The following is a 23,985-nucleotide window of genomic DNA, read 5'->3' as shown; positions in this document are numbered from 1 at the left end:
GAATCTTCCTACCCGCGACACGAAATTAATTTTCCACGGATAATCGAACGCGAACGAAAAGGAAAAATTGGGTTCTTCCTCTAGTTTCTGCATTAACGTCTATATTTGTCATCGAAACACGTGTGTACGTTTTACGATAGAGTTTACTGGATATACGAAGATATTTGATTCGTTGTATATTCACTTTTTAATATCAGTAGTATAATATACATATTTAACTGGTGAAGTCCACTCGTAATCTTTTCTTGTCTGTAAAATACCCAAGAACTTGACAGTATAACACTTGCACAAAATCGTTATATTTCCAATCTGTATTCATAGATCCCACAAAGTTCTAGAACTGACAACTAAGAAAAATTTAGTCAAAATTCAGAATGCATAATTTCTCTGCAAATATTATACTCTAAACATCTACACATAGTAAAAACTGACGAATCTAAATATCCATCGAACATTTATCTCAAGACCGTCTCTATTTACCGTACGGTCGATTCTTCTATTCTCCTAAAGAAATTCCAAAAATTCTACCAATGCTGTAACCGCGCAGATGTACATAGTCTCAAACGAGCATGTCGAGGTTATCGAAAACGTAGAAAAAAATTGAAAATACATAATTTCTCTGCAAATATTATACTCTCAACATCTACACATCCGTCGAACATTTATCTCAAGATTAACGTCTTTATTTACCAGTCGACTCTACTATTCTCCTAAAGAAATTTCAAAAATTCTACCAATGCTGTAACCACGACGTACACAGTCTCAAACGTGCATGTCGAGGTTCTCGAAAACGTAGAAAAATGGAAAACGTAGAAAAATTGAAAACGTAGAAAAATCGAAAACATAGAAAAATTGAAAACGTAGAAAAATCGAGAACAGTTATCTCGAGGCCCCGTGACCGATTCACGGTTTGAAAGTTAATGGTGATACGAGTGTTCCGTTTCGTTCTTCGCAGAATCAACTGAAGGATCCTCGTCGACGATCCGCCTACGACGACGATGACGATGACGACGACCTGGACAACAGGCCGTCCTACCAGAGACACGTGAACGGGAAGACGAAGAGGAGCAAGGGGAAGAACGTGTGGTGCCGTGCCAAGATGCTGTTGCAGCCTACTATCGATTGGGGCCCGGCTGCCAGGAATCCGTCGACTCCGTCGAGAACCCTCACTCACACCCCGTCGCCAGGTAATACGGGAAACTTGGATCGAATCTCCGGGTGGCAACTAAATACCGTCGTTCGGACGGAATGTGTATTTCAATGATAAACACGTCGCGGTGGAGGCCGGCGCGCAATCAACGAGAGCCATCAGCCCCCCTACTGTTGTAATCGGATTTACGTCGCTCGGCCGATAATTAATCTAGATATAATACGCCACGATGGACACTCGATACTTCGCGCGACGACGACAACGACGATGACGGGGGAGGGAAATACCGAGCAGGTGCGACGAGAAACGTGTTTTTTTCTTTTTCTTTTTTTTTTTTTATCAACCGAACGGTATAAGCGGATGTTGGGGCGCTTCGATGTCGGTGTGACAATTAACGAGGCAAATTGTAACTCTCTTGAGGTGTGTGTAACACGTATCCACAAATGTTACGAGGATACGAGAGGGAAATCCCGAGTAGGTCCGGTGAGAAGGGTATTTTTTTTTCATTTATTAACCGAACGACTTAAACGGAGATATTGGTGTGACAATTAACGAGGCATATTGTAAGTTTCTTAAAGAGTATGTAACACATCTCTATAAGTGTTACGACAATAGGAGAGGGGAATCCCAAGCAGGTGCGACGAGAAGCGTACTATTATCATTTCTTAACCGAACAACTTAAACGGAGATATCGGCGTGACAATTAACGAGGCAAACTGTAACTCTCTTAAGGAGTATGTAACACATCCCCACAAGTGACACCACGTTACTAGAGGGGAATCCCGAGCAGGTGCGACGAGAGGCATATTATTTTTATTTATTAACCGAACAACTTACACGGAGATATCGGCGTCACAATTAACGAGGCACATTGTAACTCTCTTAAGGAGTGTGTAACACATCCCCACAAGTGCCACGACGTTACTAGAGGGAAATCCCAAGCAGGTGCGACGAGAGGCATATTATTTTTTATTTATTAACCGAACAACTTACACGGAGATATCGGCGTCACAATTAACGAGGCACATTGTAACTCTCTTAAGGAGTATGTAACACATCCCCACAAGTGCCACGACGTTACTAGAGGGGAATCCCAAGCAGCTGTGACGAAAAGCGTGTCTTTCATTTATTAACCGAACAACTTAAACGGAGATATCGGCGTCACAATTAACGAGGCACATTGTAACTCTCTTAAGGAGTATGTAACACATCCCCACAAGTGCCACGACGTTACTAGAGGGGAATCCCGAGCAGGTGCGACGAGAAGCGTGTTTTTCATTTATTAACCGGATCGCCAGGTTCGTGGCAGGGTCTCCGCCTACGCTTGCGACTACAAGCGTGATCGATAAGCGGGATATGCCCGGGTCGAGTACTTATGCGAGCGTTGTACGTATTATACATTGCTCGCGAGACGATGGCGGCTCCGCACCCTTCGCGATTCGGGGTAGATTTTAATATTATTTCTGCACGCCCATCGTCGTCGTTCTAATAAGTTTCAACGGTTTAATTTGTCGCGCGGCATTAACCGTAGACGCCTGCCACGGGCTCAAGGACTTTTGTGGAAATTGTTCGCTGGTTAGGAGTAATTGACACTCGATGGCGTTCAATTACGAGGTGCGTTACGCAAGAAGGAATTTTTATTCTCGTCACCGCTGATCGTCGAAGGATGATCTCCGTGTGGATTATTGCGCGACGATCGGCGAATTCATGATTCGTTGGCAACGAAACGATGAATATCAATTCGAAACTTCGGGGACTCGAAACGAAACGTTCGAACGTAGATGCACACAAGACTGTGGTTAGTTGAAAAGATAATCTCTGCTCCTGATTGCTAAGAATATTTTAATTTTATGTTTGGTTACATTTTACATTTATTCATAGTCACACTTTTAAGTTAGCAGGAAGTAACAATTTTGAAGGAGTTTGGGGTGTATGCAATAACTATATGCACAAGATCCTTGGTTAAGAAAGTATTAGTCACGATTGCAGTTCGAAATAGCAAATCTATTTTTCTAGGAGTTACTTGCCAGAGAGAAAGCTTCGTTCGGTAGTTATTATTATTTAGAATAATTTATGATACGATTACTTGGCAATACTTACACTTGTCTCCTAATTTGCAATTATAATAGTACGTAGATAAGAACGAAACCAGTGGTAATAGAATAAGACACACTTCACAAGAACGTTCAAAAGTTTAAAAATGTTTCTCTATGTACAATATATGCCTGACGCGCTTGGGGATTGGCAACACCAGTTGTTTCGCTGCAGTTGGTCGTTAAGCCCTTCTCCCACTTAGACAACGCGATGTGTATATATTAAGAGCATTACAATTGTCGTAATTATGTAGATTAGATAAGAATACAGTTTACCTCCGTTTCTCGCATTTATTTTCGAAGTAGGGCTCGTTTTGCATCGAGTTAGACCCGATATCGTCATAATTTCGTAATTATACCAAACGGTCTTTCAGTTTGTACATAGTTTGATAAAATGATTGTGCTTCAGGACCACCAGGGGGATACGATTCCGTACGAGACACCATAGTCATGGTGAACGGTCAGCCGATGATGGTGCAGCCTTCGACCTCGTCCGGCACCTCTCAGAGGCTACCTGGACCATCGATTCTCAAGAATTCTAGTAAAACCGACTTGATCACATCTCAACAAGTCTGACACGATGTTCATTTTATCTCTGACGACGAGTCTACCGAAGAATCTATCGCCAAAAATACAACACGCCAATAAAAGGTAGTTGCATATCGCGGATAAATTTATAACGATTGATCGATCGATAGAATGTTCGTGGAAGGATGATTTCGAACGTACCGATAGGGAAGAAATTTATTAAGAGAATACTGTTTTTTTTTTTTAATATATATATATATATATATACACATATATACATACATACATACATACATACATACATACATACATACATACATATATCCTCGATACGATAGTGGTATCTTCGATTCGATTGAATGAAAAATCATAATTTACCATTTTTGAACAACTTGAAAGTGCTCCTACTTCTAAAATATCGGTTTTGGGTTCCAGCGAAAGCGTCTATAAGCCTTCTTCGTCGATTACGTTTAGAACTTGTTACAGCCTTTTAGAGGTTTTATAGTTTCGACGTCGACTGGTTCGACGCGATGCCTTGTTGATCGTGTTATTCGGTGAATTTGCGAACGTTAATTTAGTAGCGAGGCGATAGCAGAGAGTGATCGTTAATTTAATTATCCAATATTCCTAAGCGCGAATCGTAATGGGATCGTTCAGCATCGTGATTCGTCTATTGTAAGCGTTAGGACCGTAGTGGCGTTGCACGATCGGCGGAGAAACTATCGAGGTGACGGCGCAAGGATACCTGTGAAACGCTCCGTACACGCTGCGATGTAATTATTAGTAATTACGCTACTCCACTGCTTTGGATTGTACATAAAGACGTAAGAAATTAACAATTGTGTACGTACTCTAGCAAAGGAAAGTTACGTATTTATCGTTACACGTGAGCGACACGCAAAATTAGAGGGAAAAGAAAACTAAAAAAGAAAAAAACGAAAAAAAAATGAAAAAAAAAACAACACATTCATCCAGACTCGATCGGGTGCACCATCACCGAACGGTTAATTGCTCCTGCGTAAGGTTTATCCGAGGTTAATGTTACTTGCATAGCGATATCGGTTTAGACGTTTCGAGTGATAGACATTCGATGTAGCCAAGTTAAACAACCGTGGAAATTCTACGCGATGTATCGTTTCGTCGGCAAAAAACTTGAATTTCCTTATACAAGAAACACATTCGTCGCGAAATGTTGATCGTATTGTTGCAAGACCGTTCAGAACATCAAACCAGCCGCGAGTTTTTGTAAATTTGTAGTTTCGTGATCGTTGAGTATTTTTCGATGTTGACTCGCGAAATGTTTCGTACGTGGTGTGTGTTATCCTTTTCGAGATAGTTCCAAGTGTCGAGGCGAGCGGGCTCTGCACGAGTACAGAGTACGGACAGGTGGTTCGCGAGATCCTTTAATCGATATGAATTATATTTAAGGGTTAACGTAAACAATACGACAGAACACTATGCTTTAGGACGCTACGACACCCGCTCTAATTAACGCGACGCTACGCCGTTGACGATTCGATCGACAACACTGGACGAATTTCTATCGTTGGTAGCTCCGAATGACTCGAATCGATCGACTGTTGTCTCCTTGCACCCAAAACTCCGCGTGTACTTCGGTCGCAACCGATCCTTAAACCCGAACGACTCTTCCGATCGGTTTAGATTCCGACCGAACTTTGGATCGAACCACCTAAAGCCACATTTCCACGAATGCGACGCGTTCACTCGAATCGTTTCTCCTAATTCTCATTTGCAAACAAAGGGTTCGATAAAAGTCTCTGCACACTCGAGTCTAGCTAAATTTTTAGTCGAACTGCTTAAAGCCACATTCCCACGAATGCGACGCGTTCACTCGAATCGTTTCTCCTAATTCTGATTTGCAAACAAAGGATTCGATAACAGTACGTGCACACTCGAGTCTAGTTAAATTTTTAGTCGAACCGCTTAAAGCCACATTCTCACGAATGCGACGCGTTCACTCGAATCGTTTTTGCTAGTTTTCGTTTGTAAAAGTTTCTCGTTTGCGCAGACACGAGCTGAACTGAATTTCCGACTGGATCGCCTAAAGTCACATTCCCATGTGTGCAATAAGCACACTCGAATTATTTTATCAGTTTTTGTAGTCGAGGTTGTGTATATTGATCCGGATTCGAATCAAGTGCTCTGAGCCGAAGATTCTGCAGAAACAATATAAAGCCACGTTCCCACGTGTGCAATATACAAATTCGAGTAGTTTCAGTTTGTAATAGCACCGTTTGTATCGAGAAAGGCTTCTCTTTATGTTTCTCTTTCCATTGCATAAAATTTTATTACAAAAACAATTGTTAAGACCCTATAATGAAACACGTATGAATTGCGACCACATCTGCGAAGAATTAAGGACCGAAGAGAATAATACGTTAATGCGTTTCAGGTTGAATTTCGTGAAAACGTTGCGTTCAGACGACAGGTGTGGACGCTCGAGTGGAAACGCGGCTTAAGGTGGCTCGTAACGAGCTCGATTCACGTCTAGACCGACACTTCTACACTGTCCCGAACACTTGTCGCTCATTCTCGACGTACGTGTTTGTTTATCGCTACACGATATCGTTCATCTTTTTTCTCACGCCACAGTTCCACCACTAGTTTCAGAATTTACACGAGTGTGGAGCAATCGGACAAAAGTATCGACAAACGAGGAACGAGAAGACGCAGGTGTAGACAGAATCTTCCTAAAAGGGTGCAATTGGTGCTATCCTTCCTACGTTGACTCACGATGTCCTCCAACAGAGAAATCGCAACAATCGTCGTACAACGTGAATAGAGTATTTTTTTTAACTCGGTCGTCGCGATTGTTGCTTTATTTTTAGCTAAAAACTTTTTAACCCTTTAAGCAACGGTATTCGAACGAGAAACGGTATTTAAACTATTTAACGGTGAGTCGACGTTCAACATAATGGAAAAGTACGTGTAGCAACGGTTGGGAACGTTCACGTGGCTACTCTGAAAACTATAAATTTCAATACTTCGCGCAATATGTTACTCGAAAAGCCCGCGCGACGTTCATTTCAATCGTACGCGATTGCGTACCGCGAGACGAGCGAGCCAACGCAAACCGCGACAGCTTATTCTGATCGATTTCTAAGCTCTTGGAACAACAATTATTATTATCAATCGCAGCGTTATTAAGCGCTTAAAGGGTTAAATTGCCGTGCGTTAAACGAATGTCGTTCACAGACGTCGGTGAGAACCGCGATCGGAGAGAAACGAAGGGAACCGCTTGATTTGTTCGTAATTGGTTCCAAGTGTACGATAGTTTCGCGCGAATTAGGGTGACTGTCGAGCTTTTCCGTATACGCGCGCCTCCGATTCCTATTATTTCCGGGCTGTCGAAGACTTTCAGGGAAATAGACTAAAATAGCTGTTCCGCGCGCGAGCGAAACGAACGTTGACGCACGATTACTGCATGCGACGTCAAGGGGACGATGGAACAAGATGGCGGACGGAGGAGGGTGTCGTTTCACGGGTCAGCGGGGAAACGTGTTTCGGATCGTTTACCGACCCAACGTAGGAAATAATAAGTAAACATTAATGTCGGCCGAAGTCGTGATGCCAGACAATTACGCGTACGTACAGTCAATAACGTGAGAGATCGTGATTCTTTATTTTTTATGTGACTCCATTTGTAAAGTGTTGCTAGCTGTATCGTATATATAACATTTATCGTACTACGTATATATATATATATATATATATATATATATATATATATATATATTTATATATATGTATATATATACATATACACACGTTACAGATATACATATAGTATATATACATATGACGTATATAGATATACATATATATGTATATATATATATATATAAAATATATATAATATATAAATATATTTATAGACGCTTGTACACTGGTGTACGCGTCGCATAGTTTATTACGTGTACAAAAGAGCATAAAAGAAAACAACACGATTCATCGTTTGATATAAGTGGTTAAGAGGAGAAAGAACAAATCGAAAAGGGAATAAAAAAGTAAAAAAAAAAAGAAGACAAAAATGAAAAAACAATTAACATTACCGAAAACCCGCTGCGTTCAAAGAGTAAAACACAGAGTACTAATTATGTTAACTCATATCCGTGAGCGTGCGAATGAGCGATGTTGCGTGCAATGTGGTTGCGTTTCCGTTTGCGTGAACAAATGACGAATGTGTGCCCGATGAGAGCGTATATGTGTATTTTCTAGTATAAAATGGGCCTAACTCCACTATTCGTCCTCTCAACGATCCACGCGCCCGTTTTGGATGGTTGCGTAGACATTTACGAAATTCTTGTTCCTCCACGCATCCCCCCACCACCCCTCCAACTCTCCTCGATTCTTTTTATAATTGTTTTTAACTCGCGTGCGTTCTCGATGTGAACATTTCACGCGTTTCTATTCAATTAAGATTGATGCAAGACGAAGAGGAAAGATTTCGTTTACCGAGAACATTGAGACGATTGTTTTCGCAATTGTTCGTACAATTTTTTAAATTTTGTTCTTCGAAGGTTCCTTCTAAACACCATGCATTGTACAGGATGTTTGGAAATAGAGGGTAAAGTATAATAGGTGTAAAATGAAATTTTCTTTTCTACGAGATTTTGCAAAACAATCGATCTCGAATCGTGTCTTCGTTTGGAAAATACTTTTTCGTGTTAGATTATTATTAGAAACACGGTTATCGAGTATGCGCGCGAACCACAAATTTTCCAAATTTATTTTCGCAAAAATAGTGACTCGTGCGAACAATTTTATTTCGCGCACTTATCAGAGAAATGATCTGTTTATAAATTGTAGTACACGTTTCAAGACACTCTATACACGTGAACATGCACGTTGTCTCGAGTTTGGTAAGTTGTATGCCGGTAGTATTTCGTTGCGACTTAATTTGTAAATTATCGAAACGGATGTTAAGAGTAAGTAAACGCCCTTTGCCATCGATCCTTTGCTCAAAAGGACGAACTAGTGGAGAAGGATCCTCGCCATCCGTGTGCAAGATGGATCCTCGGTGACCTAATTAACGTCTTAGTATCTAGTCGTTGTTAATACTCAGAGCTTCAAGAAAATAGGCAAATGAAAAAGAAAACCGAGAAAATGAAAATAAACATTCGACAGAACTGTATTCGAATCCCAAGATCGGAATTCGTTTCCAATCGAGCCACATCTCGCGTCGAAGACAATGAAAGTTTACCGAGTCGATTCGCTTCGAACCATCGCCCTCGAGAAAACATTTTCCAATTAATTTCACGTCCACCGTTAACGTATACATAAATTAAAATAGTGAACGACATTTTGGCTGGATCGCTAGACGAGTCTAAAACTACCGATTAAATTTTACTTCTCGTTTACGGACAATGATCTCGTATTCAATTTTTTAAAGAGAAAGAGGTATAGACTAATCGCCAAGTAAACCGTGTTGAAATTACAGGGAGAAACAAAGGTACATAAGAAATGCGCGACACATTTTTAACTAGCCATATCCGAGACATAATCAGGAACAAAATCTCCTTCGTTAAGGTGATCCCTCCCTGTCCCACACCACCTCCCAGTCCCACCACGAGATAAAACGACCGTTGATCACGAGATATGGTGATCACTGATTGAACAAACTTGGGATTCGCGATGGAAGGGTGACTGATAGATAAGCATTCCACGAACTTTAATGTCCTTAGGCTAGGTAGGCGAATCTAATGCGGGTTCAAACGGAATTTAAACAAAATGAAATTAGCGCGTCATTGACAACAACAGCAACAACAACAACAACAACAACAATAATAATAATACATATTAATGATAAAACGTTATGTTACAAGTAAAGAATAATAATAATAATAATATTAATATTATTAATAATAATAATAATAATAATAATAATAATAATGATAGCGTTAGCAGCCGGGTTAAGCCGGCCAGGCCACGTGGTCGACTGTCCTAGGTAGAGTTAAGATTCAGTGACGTAGAATTATCAGTAACAACACGGTAACATTGCCAGTAACGATACGAAAATGTGAAACAAGTATTACCGATATTGATCACTATTTTAATGTAATTTTGTTCGAGCAGTTTAGCTGTACAACGATTTTAAGTAACAGTGCCGATGTGATTTACAAACCCTTGACGGTTCGAGTGTCTCTTTCTCGTTAGGTTTTTACGTCTGGTGACCCTAGTCTGCTCATCCGTACCAGGGTGGGGATTGTGCCTGTGACCTTGAACAGTCAAATTCTTGCGGCCCTACAAACGTCGCGTTTCAACTCGAATATCGTAGCACGAATCGAATTGTCGAAATTATCACCCAATTCACCGTAAAGCTATTTTAATATTTTAGCAAAGAGAATACAATAGAAAGCTATGTCGGTACCAATTACCTAACATCGGATCGTAGGGGTTCCAATGGTTTCGCTTTGACAGGTAACGCGTTTTAATTTGTCCAAAGTTGAAACAATTCGTCGAGGATCTAATCGGTAAGAGTATTTTTATCAAATCGTTTTCGATTCTTTGAAAAATTAGTCAACGAATAGTAAGAATATAATTATAACGTTAAATATGAAACGTTACCAGTCGTGTACTGTAGTACACACTGAAAGTAGAGGACTTACGGTAATAAATTTCAAAATAGTATTGATAAAATATCAATTTCGTTCGCGCGTATCGGATCACCGGAGTGAAAATATTTTAATTCCTTTTTTATATCGTTCACCGATAACCTCGTCTGTTCGCTCGTGGCATAACCGCAGTCTTGTATATTTTTACGGTGAAATGAAAACGTTACGTAAAGAAATGAAGTTGGAAAACTCGAGGTCGTTCATAAAATAATCCAACGTTCGAAAACGTCTTTGTAAATGTTCTCGCATTGGTTAGACCTTGGACAAATTGTTTTCCACCGAGAAGCTGTTCTTCGAACCGTTATAGTTGAACCAAAACATTACTTAGGTTGTCTCGTGTTACCGCTAAAGAGGCACATAGGCGTTCACCGCGAATCGCTCGATTTACCGAACGGATCCACGGTTACCGGGTTATGTTACGGACTTTACGTCACTAAGAGCAACCAGTAGAGCGAACAGTACAAAGTAACGTGTCCTAGAGCCAATTGAGGGAAGCGGAAAGCGTTCAAGAGCGAAGATAGGCGTAGGCGACAGGAGATGCGTTTAAGTTTCGTGAAAGCGATTAAATTAGTTACTTCTTCTCGTTAAGGCAGATTTTTGTACGTCGACGAGCACGATTCCGTAGAAAATCGTCGGACGAACGGAGGAACGAAACGAAAACCGCGAAGTGAAACTACCGATGATACGTTCCAACGTAACACGAACGTGGAACGTTACGTTTCTGTCGCGAATGAACTTTCACGCGCGCGCTATCGTGTCTCTCGATTTTCCCTCTATCGGTTTACGTGAAAATGTTTCTTCGTCGTTTTCGCGAGTCACGGGTCTCATTTGCGGTTTCTTGTATTTTTAAAATTCGATTCCCGGAGAATTGGTCCCCGCGTCGTGACTTTGGTCGGGAGAACTTGACCCGATGTAACGAAGAAAAAGAAAAAAAGAAAAAAAAAATGAGAGAAATTTTATAATCCGTCTGCGTACAAAACACGAATTATTGTTATACGATTTATGACGCACGGGAGTTACTCTCGTTGGACGCGATACGTTGTTTTCAGGCGCGAAAAGATTTAGCGTAGATAAAAAATTTATCAGATCCCTACGTGAGAACGGAGGATATAATTGTTAGAGAGCGCGGGTCATTTTTATTGCGTTGGCCGACGCGCGTTACACAAAGCAGGGAAATAACGGTCTCATTGTAAATTATTCAGGGTTACGGAGTGGAAACACGTCGTCACGCTGTCGACGAACGTTTCGAAGTAATTTAAATATTGTTTTTTCTTTTCGGAGATGTTAAGCACTTTGTTTATTTTTTCTTTTCTTCTTCCAATTCAACAGTACACGTGCAAAGACGTCAGATCGAACATTAGAAACGAACTTAGCATCATTACATTCTTGGTACGAAACGTATGAAGTGTACAAGTGGCGAGCAATGGTTGACTCATATCAGATTCTCAATGTGTCCTAATTATAATTCACGATACTCTGTTTTCGATTAAAACGAGAGACACTTTCAGAACGTGGTGAACGATGTGCAATCAAAATGCAAGAAAGATAGGTAACAATGCATGAGGGTAAATCAGAGAGTAAAGGCAATCAATTCCCAGACGAATCAAGGGAAGAGAAGAAACTTTTGTGAAAAATTACATTTATTCGGCATTAATTTACATGAGATTAATAGTAGTATAAAATACTTGTTAATTTGACGTACAGAGCACCGTGGATGTTCCTCGTGAGTACAGGTTAGAAACGAAACGCGCGTAGAGTTTCTCGAGTTTAAAATCAAGCAAAATTTCATGTTTCGGATAGAACTATAAAAGATAGATTAATAATGCAACGTTGCAGTATTCGTGAAACGTCGTGCTTACACTCTCGATACCTCGAATTCGACGCCATTGGGAACATTTCGCTAGCCCTGTACAGTCGAATATCTAAATGTTCGAAAATTAAAAGTTACGTCTATCGATGTATGTATAATATTTGTAAGAATTAAAATATAATTAACGTGAAATCAGAGAAAGATTTAGATCTGCACTAGAGTCGGATTTGTGTAATTAAATCGTGAACATAACGCCGCGTCGGTAGTGCTATCGGTATCGGTATTCGGGAGATTTCAACGATACGGTATCAGTATCGCTGGATTCAAAGTGTTTGTAAATGTTTTACCTCTGGTAAACTGCACGCCGTCCGATTAGGCTATGGTTTCGATGTGAAAGTATGTAAAAGTGGCGTCAAGTATGATTCGTAGTGGGGGAATGACCTTGAGCAGTCAATCGAGTTTCAATCGACTTTAAATCGGGCTAACTTTCGATTTATGGTATAAATCAATTTCAACAGGAAAATCGAACAGGAAACTTCTCTGAAAAATGTTTCGAATTGAGAATCAGGTGGTGTTTGAAATCATGCCAATACCGAATCCACCGATTGTTATTATTCTAAACGAATTAATTTGTACGCGACAAGCTAAGTTAAACTCAAGTGGAAGCATTTGATATTGAAAATGAATTCCGTCGAAAACCGAATTTCTTTCAGAATCGAGAATCAAGCAACGCCTGGGAACTTCCCGATACTCAACTCACCGATCAGTATTATTGTAAACAAGTTAACTTTACCGTTTGATTCACCCTCATGAGTAAGGACAAGGTAGTCAGACAGAAAGTAAAAAAAAGGTGGACGAAAAACTGAAGCTATATGTTGTATCTATATTGATCAAACACGTATATATATATGCAGGCATAGATATGTATATATATGTATATAATTCGAACAAGTATATACATATGCATACACGTTGTTGCATAATGTTAGCTGACACTCCCACGCATAGACACAGCGGGAAAGTTTTACGCGTGACGAGTTCAATTCGAGATGTTTATCGTGCGTTGACAATTTGCGAACAAGTAAGAAAACGAGGATTAACAAAACAAATAAGACGATATTCAAGAGACGTCGTATATATATATGTATATATATGTCATATATACGTATGTGCATATATATTCGATATGTATATGTATACATATATATGTATGTATGTCATATATACGTATGTGTATATATATTCGATATGTATATGTATACATATATACATATATATATATACATCTACGAAAAATAAGAAATTGTATTAATATACATGTACATTGCATTGCGAAAGATATATACATTATGTAAATTCTATGTATATGTATATGATGCGTGTGTAATTAATAAAGTGTTGATATATATGGTTGATGATACGTCTCCGGCTGTTTCAATCCTTCTCGTTTCTTCGGTTGTTGGCCTTAACGTTAACGTTAGATACAATTAAATTAATATTAAAGTCTAGTTTATTATTTTCTTTTTTTTTTTTGGTAAATACTTCTTATAAATAGTAATCGATTACATCTACAAACGGTTCTCTCTCATTGGTGACTTCAGAAGCGTTTTTGGTGCGTTTCGTTGCAATATTTGGATCGGGGTTTCTCGTTTATGTTATTTAATAGTTCAATGAACACAATGTAGGTGAGATAAAAAGGCACAGTTGCGAGTACGATCGAGTTTCGTGTTAGTCGATGTTTCTTTAAGTTGCCTCAAATTTTAAATACGTATTGAAAATTTATTTAAATTAACCAACTTTGGTGAACATATTTTTCACAACTGTTAGAACAGGACAAAGTCTTTCGTGTTCTTTAAAAATGTTCATAAATAATTATCCAAAATTGTCACACGTGTAAGTATTGGAGGACGGAATGTTTAACTTTGAATTAAATTAATGAATCGTGTTTTACTCGCATAAAGATGTTAATTCGATAGCGATTATATTTATACCCTTTGAGTCTTTCAAGCTTCCAGAAAGGGTAAAAAAGCTATCGTTCAATTAAAGATAATGTGTGCGTATTTGGCAGATAAAAATATTGTCACGTATTTTCGATAAGTGTTTATCTGATCGTACGTGACTCGATAAGTATGAATTATTTACGGAAGTGCGTATTATCTAAAATCTAAAGACTTAGAATAAACTTCGTGTTTACAGACAAAGTTGTGAATCAATTCTGAACACAATGATTTGCTTTCGGATAAAATATTCGGATCAGATTTAATTGGTAATTCAATGCTTACCGTGTATAAAAAAAATATTTGCAAATCAGAGACCTCGAACACTGCGCTCGATGTATATATTTTGTACATCACGCAATTCGATAATCCATCAACGATTTCAACAGTTTAATTATTCTACGTGTTTCTTGTACCGGGAATATTTCTTTTTCGTTCACGTGCTAGTTTGCTTCATTTCCATTTTCAAAATCAGAATTCTACGTGCTCCAATTGTTTATTGAAAGCGTCGAGGTTCCTAAGAATCTTGTCCAAGACATTTCGTTTCAATTTATATTCGAACAGAATTAAAAACACGCTGCTCAAAACAATTATCAAATCATCTATTCGAGTAATTTTATGTGACGTCTAATTTATCAAAAAAAAAAAAATTCACATGTTTTATAGATTAAAGATACGATAAAACTTTTAATTCGTTCAGCGAATAACATTTGTTTCGACCTGAATACATCGTCCAACGGATAATTAAAACGAAATCGTATCCTCGATATTACAGTAATCCCAAGAAGCTCGAGTTTTCGTTCTTGTAACCACGAGTGAGCGAGACAGAGCAACAGCGAGTGAGTCTCGAATTACCCGCGTCCTAAGCTTTATTTAAATTTATGTAATGTCCATTATATATTCATGAAGGTATTACCAACGGGTAGAATACATTTACCAGATGAAAACGAGTCTAAACGGGACCTTGTTCGAAATATTTTTATTTTCCCGTATACTTTAATAAAAAAGGAAACCTAATTGGACGCCTTCAGCAGTAAATCCAATGCAAACGAAGTATATCCATTAATTTTTATCGAAATCTCGACGAGCCATTGGTAATATCGTGATATTGTCATGAAAATGAAGAACTGTTCAGTTATCGGGGGTAAAATACGATCACTTATCCGGATAATTAAATTTCTCTGAATCCTTCGGCAACGTGGCCTAATTTTGAGCATTGTAACTACATGCTAGAACAATCGGAACAGTTACAAACGTGTAATTGTTCGAAAAATTCAAACGTTTCCTGTTCTCTTTTTTCATTCCAAGACTAACGAGTTTCTTCGAAACCGATGCATCTCGTCGCGATGCGAACGAAGTTCATCCGTAGCGATTCGTGTCAGCTGTCAAAGTTCATTAGCATCGCGGTCAAGGCGCGTACACGTGGTAAATGATTACGCGGTGGTTGGTGGGGGACCGAAAACGACTTTGCTCCTGGAGACTGCCCCCAAGATTGGTTTCAACAGGATAAAGAAACCAGCTATGAAGAACGACGCGAAGACCAGGCTTCTGCCAGTGTCGGTACCTGGCCACCATCTTGTGTAGGTTCCAGTGATCAAAGAGGCCAGCAGGAGTATCGTGCAAGCGATGCCACCGAACGCGTGCATGATCTTCAGGAGGACTGGCCTGAACCTTGGGTAAACCCACTTGGGATTGTTGGTGACAATTCCAAAAGTAGCGATCAAGCACACCAGGATGATGCTGACCAAGCCGAGTATCGAGTGGGGCGATGCGAAATGATGTCTGTTGCCGTTGATCTTGTTCGTCACGATGATGATCAAACCGATCAACACGAGGGTCAGACCTGTCGTGTGCAGGATCCAGTGCATCGTCACCCTGTTCACTCTCGAGATCTTGTGACCGAGATAAGCCTCCCCGGAGACGCTGTACACCGCCTCTGCTATGAGAAGACCAACCTGGGGCAGAGAATATTAATGTTTTGGTGAGTGGATTGGCTCGGTTTGGAGAGGGATGATGTGGTTGCAAGGAGATTGAAATTTGCCGATCTTTTGATTGTTTTATGAATGCCGATCGGGGTAAGAGATTCTTCAGGAGGTTTAGCGTAGAAGAGAAGTAAGAGATTCATTGGGAGGTGTAGTCTAGAAACGAATGTAGTTCAAAGGGTATGGTGTTTTCTAAAATTATTAGTTATTAGAAAACACACGTGTGAGCCAAAGAATGTTAACGTAACAGTGGAGTGTAGATGGTTTGAGGAGAAGAGGTATTTGTGGAGGAAGGAAGTGATCGTAAAATGTACTGCATTTAAATTTCCATTTGAGAGCAATGCAAGTTACAACACGGACAAACTGCCCAATATTAAATATACTTTTATTGCTGAATACTTCGTGAAGCATCCATTCGTCGACGATAGTGTTTGTGTATAGAATTACGATAAGAATCAATTTAGACGTATGATACTGCCTTTAAAAGTCCAACTGTTCGTTGCAAGTGCATCTTTGCACAGGAATCAGTCAGTAGGAATTCTGTAAAGAATTTAGAAAATATACTCGCGCTTTATCCTTTATAATCAGTGAAGGGGCGCGGGTCTTATGATAAATTATTCAGTGTTATATTTCAAGGTTGGGATACTTTTAACTTAACGATGATTACTGTGAGAAAATTGCCCTCGTACACGGAATACTTGAATGGAACCTCGTGAATCACGTCTTACATACGTATATTATGTCTCAATTCGTGGAAGTATGTCTAACGATAATTACATGCAGATAATGAAGAATATACGGAGCGTGACTTCAACGTTCCTCAAACTCGCACCCAATCATTGAAATATTTTAAATACTCCACGAAACTGTATCCATGTATATTTAGCTTTTACTGTTACTATTCAGATACCATCAAAATTATTCAGCTTTGAACGTTATAAGAAAATAACTCCCCTTATCGGTGTAAATTCAATCTCAATCTTACACATTCTATTCGTGAACCACTTTCCGCAATAATTCTTTTCTCGAAATTGTATTACGCTGTGTTTCGAATTGGAAAACGCGAATTTACGTAACTTTACAACGTTCAACGCACAAGGCAAGAATTTATTGCATCCACGCGTTACGAAACGTGTTTGTACTAGCAAATATTCGTCCACTTCAAACGAGAAAACTTCGCCTCTTGATGTATTATTAGACACTTAAATTTCTCTTTTTTATGTATACGTTAAGCATCGATTGCACCTAGGTGATAATTAACGACGATGGTTGAATACTTCAGGCGGCGGGATGAAACGCGATTGAAATACTATTTTCGTATAACGATACTGTTTCGTCAATTTTCCGACTACGAGAATTGAAATTTTCCTTCAAGGTTAGCTTCAATTAGCGTTATGAAATTTTCTATGTATCAAGAGCACCACTCTCGTACGTTATGAAAGACAGAGACCTAGATTCCTGGTCCCTGTACTTTCATTACGTGTGTCATTCAGTAAATTGGTGTTATCTAGTTAACTACTTACTCCAAGACTCATGCAGATGGGATGCCAGGCAAAGAATGAGTAATTTCCAAATGCTAGAGTCAGGATGTATATCACTGGCGCCAGTAGAAGAATATGAGTGAGGGTTGAAAATACCATCGTTACGGCGCTGGGTGGGCCTTTGCCTGCTGGTGGGTCAGGCATCTTGAACTCGATTCTACTTTCGTAACTGGAAGAAGGTAAAATTAAAATACACTACTTTAAAAGTTATCGACTTGTTGTATACAATTTTTTTAGGGATATCGACACATACACACGTATTTAATTATCATGTGATTTTATATTTGAAATAAAATACTTGTAACACGAATATAACCACTGAAATTGAGAACGAATATTCGTAATTTAATTTTCCAATGATACAACGAGACAAGGTCATAAAAGTGGTACATCTCATCGGTTCAAATTTTTGTCCATTTAAAACAAAGTATTATAATTCATCCTTGAACAGGTTAATTGGGTTACATTTTTTTTCGAATTGCCTAATTAAGCAGTATAAATTGTCGAATGGATAATATTTGGTTAGCATTTAAGTAATTTAGGTCATTCGTACGAGAAATTAATGTAACGTGCAACGATTACCTTGTTAGAATAATAATCGAAAGATTTATTCGAGTTTATAAGAATTTAATTATTGCTCGATCCCTGAACCAATAATACCTCTTAAAAAAGAGAGAACGACTTTTCGTAAGAACTTTACTCGAAGGAGTGAGTCAAATTATCGTTTAAATCCATTGTAAAAGTAATTTTCTTCCCTTTTGAAATTTTTGTTTGCCCTCTGGTACGAAGAAAGCTTTGCGAAATCTTTTCTTCGATTCGCGCAATTTGCAAATAGCAATTTGCCAATTGGTTTAGAAATTCAATGATTAATTTAAAGGTGTGGGAGCCGATTCTGAAAAAAAAAATGTGAAGCAAGAAGACGCAGAGGCTCCCATTCTTCGATTTACAAGAGAGTCACGGTGAATTCTTTTGACGCAACTGCTCCTACGATCGTTTAGATGCGGGACGTGTGATTCATTGCTAATTACGCGGCACGATTCCTCGTTTCTTTCAGCATCCACTTGGGTGAACTTGCAGAACTCCGTCTTTTACAATTGCACAAGCTCGAACTTAATAAATGGGGTCTGCTGATGAAGTAGACGGTTGATGGGATCGAAGAGTTGGTTATTGCCACAAATTCGCTGACGTTTCGTTCGAACTATTTGTAGAGTCAAGAGTCTGGGAGTCTTTAAGATATTAAACAAACTGACCGAGTGCGATGGAATTTACACAATAAATTATCGATTAAATAGATAATTCTTTCGTTCTAATAGATGGTTCTTGTAAATAGAATTGATTAATGTCAGTTTATTGATGAAATCTCTATATTATACTGACTCGACATCTCGTATTAAATTTTACAATTCAACTCACGGTAGTAATATAATATTAGTAATTGTTCGACATTGATTCTTAATTTTTCATTATATTATAATGTTCGATGTACATCAAGCTACTATATTTGATTTTATTCTACTTTTAATGATAAATTTTACGTATATATATATTTTCCCGCAAGTTATTTAACTTTCACACTGAAACAATATTTTAGATCAATGTTATCGTATTTTCAAATGTAGAGTTTCTAAAAATAAAAATCTTTCAATTTGGATTTTCAGTGTGAATTAAAATTTTAGATGCTATTCATACAAGAATAGTAGGGCACGGTATGTAAATTAAAATTTAGCTGTCATTCATACACGAATAATATGGCGCGCTATGTAAATTAAAATTTAGATGTCATTCACGAATTAACGACGTACCACTCCACGTGTTAAGAATAAATCTGGTCGTATGTATTTTTATCAGAAAAGAACATCTATGGAATCTTCGTTCTTTATTTTGTTTTCTAACCGGATGTTTTCAAAGTCGTGTGCAATTGTCTGCACTGTAAATACTGCATTGAAAGTTACAACATCGAACCGTAGTAAGTTTTCCTTGTTCCTCTCATCGATAACACAACGTATGTATCATTGTCCAATTGTTATCGTTAAAACATCGTGATAAGTATCTATGATTACATCGAAGACAAAAGGGTAGCTCGCTGTTAATATCAATCTATGCGAAACTAAAAACCTAAAATCACGATGGAAAAGACGACCTTGCTTTCGATGCTAAGGCAATCAAATAAAAGAAACAAAAAACCGATTAACGACGCTAGATACGGTTTCAACTACTGATTAACGATAATAAAATTTGTTATTTTATATCGTCGAATAAACAGTAGTCGCGTCTCCAGACATTTGGAATTTTCCTCGTCGTTCTTATCAGGAAAATATTAATTCAGAGTTTACATACATAACGGATACGATTGACTTAGGTTTATCGTATTCTCTGAAGTGTAACAGACACTCGTGATTTTTCGATGGCTGCACTATCGTCAGAATGTACATTGATAATTATCATTTTTAATTCTACAACGAGTGTCACGATCTAACCGATTAATTACCTTATCGATCTGTCAATGTTATTCTGTTTATCAGATTTCTCTAGAAAGTTTACACGTTACGCCATCTAATACTACGATCATTGCGAACAATGGCAAGTTCAAGTGTTAACAGCTGTAAATTTTAACGACCGTTTCCTTAAATTAAATGAACGAATGCTCGGAAGGTTTCGGGTGACTGGCAACCGCGACGAGAACCATTGGAAAGCAGAATACAACTTCCTCGTTTTCCCACGTCCTATTTACATTTAAAAATTGCTAGCCACGGAAACGAGGAAAACGATCAAATTAACGATCGATGACGTCAATAATTGTGGTCGATTGAGAAACTACGAGGACTTTGGTACGTGCAGTTACAGAATTGAATTTACTCTTTCTAATGAGGGACTGTGACAAAACTTAAAAGTAAGTTCTTGTCAAATTGAAACGATTAGAATGGAAATATTGGTAACCATATAATCGAGAACAATGGGAAATTTAATATTTCTCGGGGAATGAAATTGTTTTAACGATTCGATACGTTTGCAAAACTGGGTTGTGCATGTTCGAAATTGATGCAATTACAATTTTTCAATTGTTATCTACCGGACGAAGAACAATTACGAATTTAATATCGATCGTAATCGGTTTTGAAGTGAATGGAGCTGTTTCGATAATTTTAATCCAGTTCGAGAAACTTGAAACGAAGATCGAAGTAGAAATAGTTGGAATTAAAAATTCGTTAACCATAGAATCGAGAGCAGTTGTAAATATATTTAACAGACAGTGAAATTGGGGCAGGTCCAGCAATTTTCGTTTGTCGAATCCTCGTAAAATTGAGTTTCATTATTCGAACGAGGTACGTGACAAAATTTAATTCAAAATTTTGAAACGAAAATTAGGTAGATACAACTAAAGTTCGAAACTTGATGACAGTGGAAACGAGATAAGAAATATTTCATATTTAATGACGTAATTGGGGCTGGCCGCTGATATTGTTTGGACAGTTCGATAAGCATTGAGAACTACGTATGTTATCTTTTTCGAAATAGTTATCGAATTTAAAAAGACACGGTCGATTTTCTCTAGCTAGAACTTTGTTGCGAGTCTATCCACTGTACTTCAAAATCTTGACTGTGAAATCGAAATAAATTTGAAACGATTAAATTTTCAACATGTAGCAATTGCAACGAATGTCGAGCATTTAGGGCACTTTATCGAATTAGTTCAATTACGTTAACGAGATCTGTGTAAAAGTTTCGAAGAAAGTAGTTGATCGTGAAAATGTTATCGATAAGGACACGCTTATCAGCACCAGCTGAGCAAACGGAAATTCCACATGTGCATCTAGCTGGAAGTTGTTTTTCAAGAGAAAATTACGCAGATGTCAAAAGTGCATTTGTGTCCAATATTTCAATGTTGCGAAAATAGTACGCAGTTAACGTAAACGACTGGAAAATTCACTTTGTTTTCAACGACCAAGCAACGGCGCCTGTTCGTTTCAATTCTGTGGATATATTTAAAAATTCCTACACCACGGTTCTTTAAAAAACAACCGATGCAAACTGAAAAGTAGAATTCAACGGTGGATACCTAATTGTTTACGGGAAGATTAACATCGAAATTCGTTGCATTTAGATTACAAACACGCGGAAGCGCATAAATGAATAAAGAAACTAATAGCGGTGGTACGTGTAGAGAATAATCAGTCGCAAAACACTACATTTATCTATCCAATATAGTACGAAATGTCAGACTACGAATGCAACCAGTTATATATATATATATATATATTCTCTTCGATGTACACTTTTTTAATTTATATGGTAAAATACAGGTAGGATTATCGAAATTCTTGTATTGTATTAAAATCTATAAAGTGTACGTAGACTTTCGTATTGTGTCACGCTGTTACAATTACATAATATTCTGTAAATTTTTATGAGAATTCGGTCAAGTAATATAACTCTATAAAGAACTCTTTTTAAAAAATTACAGATGTTACAATTACATAACATTCTGTAAATTTTTACGAGAATTCGATCGAGTAATATAGCTCGTGCGATGAACGCCCATGGGTGTTCGATACTCGTGTTCGATAAACGCGACTATTAGATTTCCGCACGCGGTGTTCGACATATTAAAACCAACAGTTGAAACAAGCTGAGAATCTTCGACTCGTGAGCACAGCAATAAAGTTTCGAGCGTGATAAAAATCCAAGAATAAAATTATTTACGAGTCATTCGAAATGATTTGCAAAAAAAAAGAAAAGGACAGATTTTATCGCAGCTCGCGAGAAACAATTTGCATAATAATTGTAATAAAATAGCATACCTTGGATGTCGTAAAAACGATACAGCCATTCGGAAATCAACGTTCTCGGCAAATTGGTGTCGATGAAAATTGCGATACCTCAAATCGTTCGAAACAAACCACGAGCGAAATTGTCTACGATTGTTTAATTTTATTTCTTTCTAATTCCGAGGTAATTGCGAGGCGGTTAGCAAATTGTTCAAGAGCGACACTCAGCGAATACTCGATTCGTTATTCTGGCAATTACAACCGCGGCGTGATTGCATTTATTATAGGATAATCACGCCCACCGCGACGATCCGATTCGTGACCCAAAGCGGCATACTTTCAGACACGCGCTCCGCTTTCGCACTTGGAGCGAAATATGTCCGCCATAACGCGCGAAATCTCGTGTTTACATGAAACGCTCCACAAGGAAAACCGGGCATGATCGTAACGTCATGGTATCGAGATAAAAGTCTCGGGAATCACTTGCAACTCCGCGTTACATAACCGTGAACGAAAAAAATGATCTTACGAAATATAAATTCCAACGCGCGAACCAAATTATCTAAGTCATCGACCCACCCGTCTTTGTGATCGAATCGCTCGTGATTTATTAGAAACTTCGAGTGATCTTCGCGAGCCGTAAACGGAGAGAATTTTTCAATAAAAATAATCGATGAAAAATATTTTTCGATATCTGCCCCCGGTTCGATCGCATTTTTTAATAGATTTTTACATACACTCGTTGTAAATCGTTCTCCATGTGTATACTGGTTAATCTCCTCGAGAATACTGACACGTGTACCGCCAGTTTCAAAAAGTAACCTTCGCCACCGTAACGCGATAGACAATTCGTAATTAATTTAACTCGTTACAGATTCACGGGATCGTCGAACATCGTCCGTCAACAGGTTTTCAATTTTGCGTTAGCCTTAACCAAAATAATTCGTCCTTGAAGATGTTCATTCGAGATATTATTGCCCGTCTTCTGTTGCATACATCTGTGTTCGTATATTTTACTTTGTCCTCTAAATTCACGAATACCGATCGGATAATAAATAAACAAGTTCGCCAAGTGTACTTAAATTCTATCGAAACGTGTACACGGCCAGTTGGTACGTACTGCACGACTTTCGGAAGAATGCACCCGGGAGAGTTGCTATCGATCGAAAATTACTCGCGAAACTTGGCGTATCGGGTTACGAATAGGCTCTCCCGGGTCCTGCGGTTCGCCGAAGCGACGATGGTATTTTTTTTTTTAAAGAGACACTCGGTGAACGCTGGACAGAGATGGGTGGGGGTAACCATCATCGGACTCACCTTGAACGCTATGAGATCGCGATCGAAGCTTGGGATTGGCGAGGTGGCCGCGAAGGGAGCGATTTTACGAAAACGGGAGCACGTTTTTCTTTTTTAAGGTTCGCACACGCGAGGAGAAAGAGAGCACAGAACGACGTCCGCGGCTCGACTGAAGCACGCGCTGAAC

The 23,985-nt window shown here is 38.6% G+C and overlaps 2 protein-coding genes across 7 annotated transcripts in view; one reads left to right on the top strand and one right to left on the bottom strand.

Annotated features, from left to right (window-relative positions):
* The window catches only part of LOC143152912 (sodium- and chloride-dependent glycine transporter 1), a 58,715-nt gene extending 51,260 nt beyond the window's left edge, over window positions 1-7,455 (top strand). For all 5 annotated transcript variants that reach the window (XM_076323518.1, XM_076323521.1, XM_076323520.1 and 2 more), the window contains 2 exons: window positions 956-1,187; window positions 3,653-7,455. In XM_076323518.1, the coding sequence (XP_076179633.1) occupies window positions 956-1,187; window positions 3,653-3,819 (399 nt within the window). In that variant the 3' untranslated portion in view covers window positions 3,820-7,455. The remainder of the gene's footprint in view (window positions 1-955; window positions 1,188-3,652) is intronic.
* Window positions 7,456-13,079: 5,624 nt separating this feature from the next.
* LOC143152602 (transmembrane reductase CYB561D2) lies at window positions 13,080-23,985 on the bottom strand. 2 transcript variants are annotated; one of them, XM_076322901.1, is made up of 3 exons: window positions 23,820-23,985; window positions 17,719-17,905; window positions 13,080-16,168 (listed from the first exon to the last, which is right to left on the bottom strand). In XM_076322901.1, exons 2-3 carry the CDS (start codon window positions 17,878-17,880, stop codon window positions 15,647-15,649), a joined length of 684 nt encoding a protein of 227 aa, XP_076179016.1. In that variant the 5' UTR covers window positions 17,881-17,905; window positions 23,820-23,985; the 3' UTR covers window positions 13,080-15,646. The 2 variants fall into 2 exon arrangements, with proteins under 2 accessions (XP_076179016.1, XP_076179015.1); XM_076322900.1 differs by lacking the exon at window positions 23,820-23,985 and adding an exon at window positions 22,536-22,931.

The sequence above is a fragment of the Ptiloglossa arizonensis genome, chromosome 11 (genome assembly GCF_051014685.1).
Source record: "Ptiloglossa arizonensis isolate GNS036 chromosome 11, iyPtiAriz1_principal, whole genome shotgun sequence".
Classification (NCBI taxonomy): Eukaryota; Metazoa; Arthropoda; class Insecta; order Hymenoptera; family Colletidae; genus Ptiloglossa; species Ptiloglossa arizonensis.
This window is presented reverse-complemented; position numbering and strand designations above follow the sequence as displayed.

Excerpts from the sequence above, each read along its gene's own strand:
- LOC143152602 (XM_076322900.1), bottom strand. The coding sequence starts at position 22,564 with ATGGCTGTATCGTTTTTACGACATCCAAG. Across the intron at positions 17,906-22,535 it reads TCGTTTTTACGACATCCAAG|TTACGAAAGTAGAATCGAGT; the intron begins GTATGCTATTTT and ends ACCTTCTTCCAG. Across the intron at positions 16,169-17,718 it reads CCATCTGCATGAGTCTTGGA|GTTGGTCTTCTCATAGCAGA; the intron begins GTAAGTAGTTAA and ends TCTCTGCCCCAG.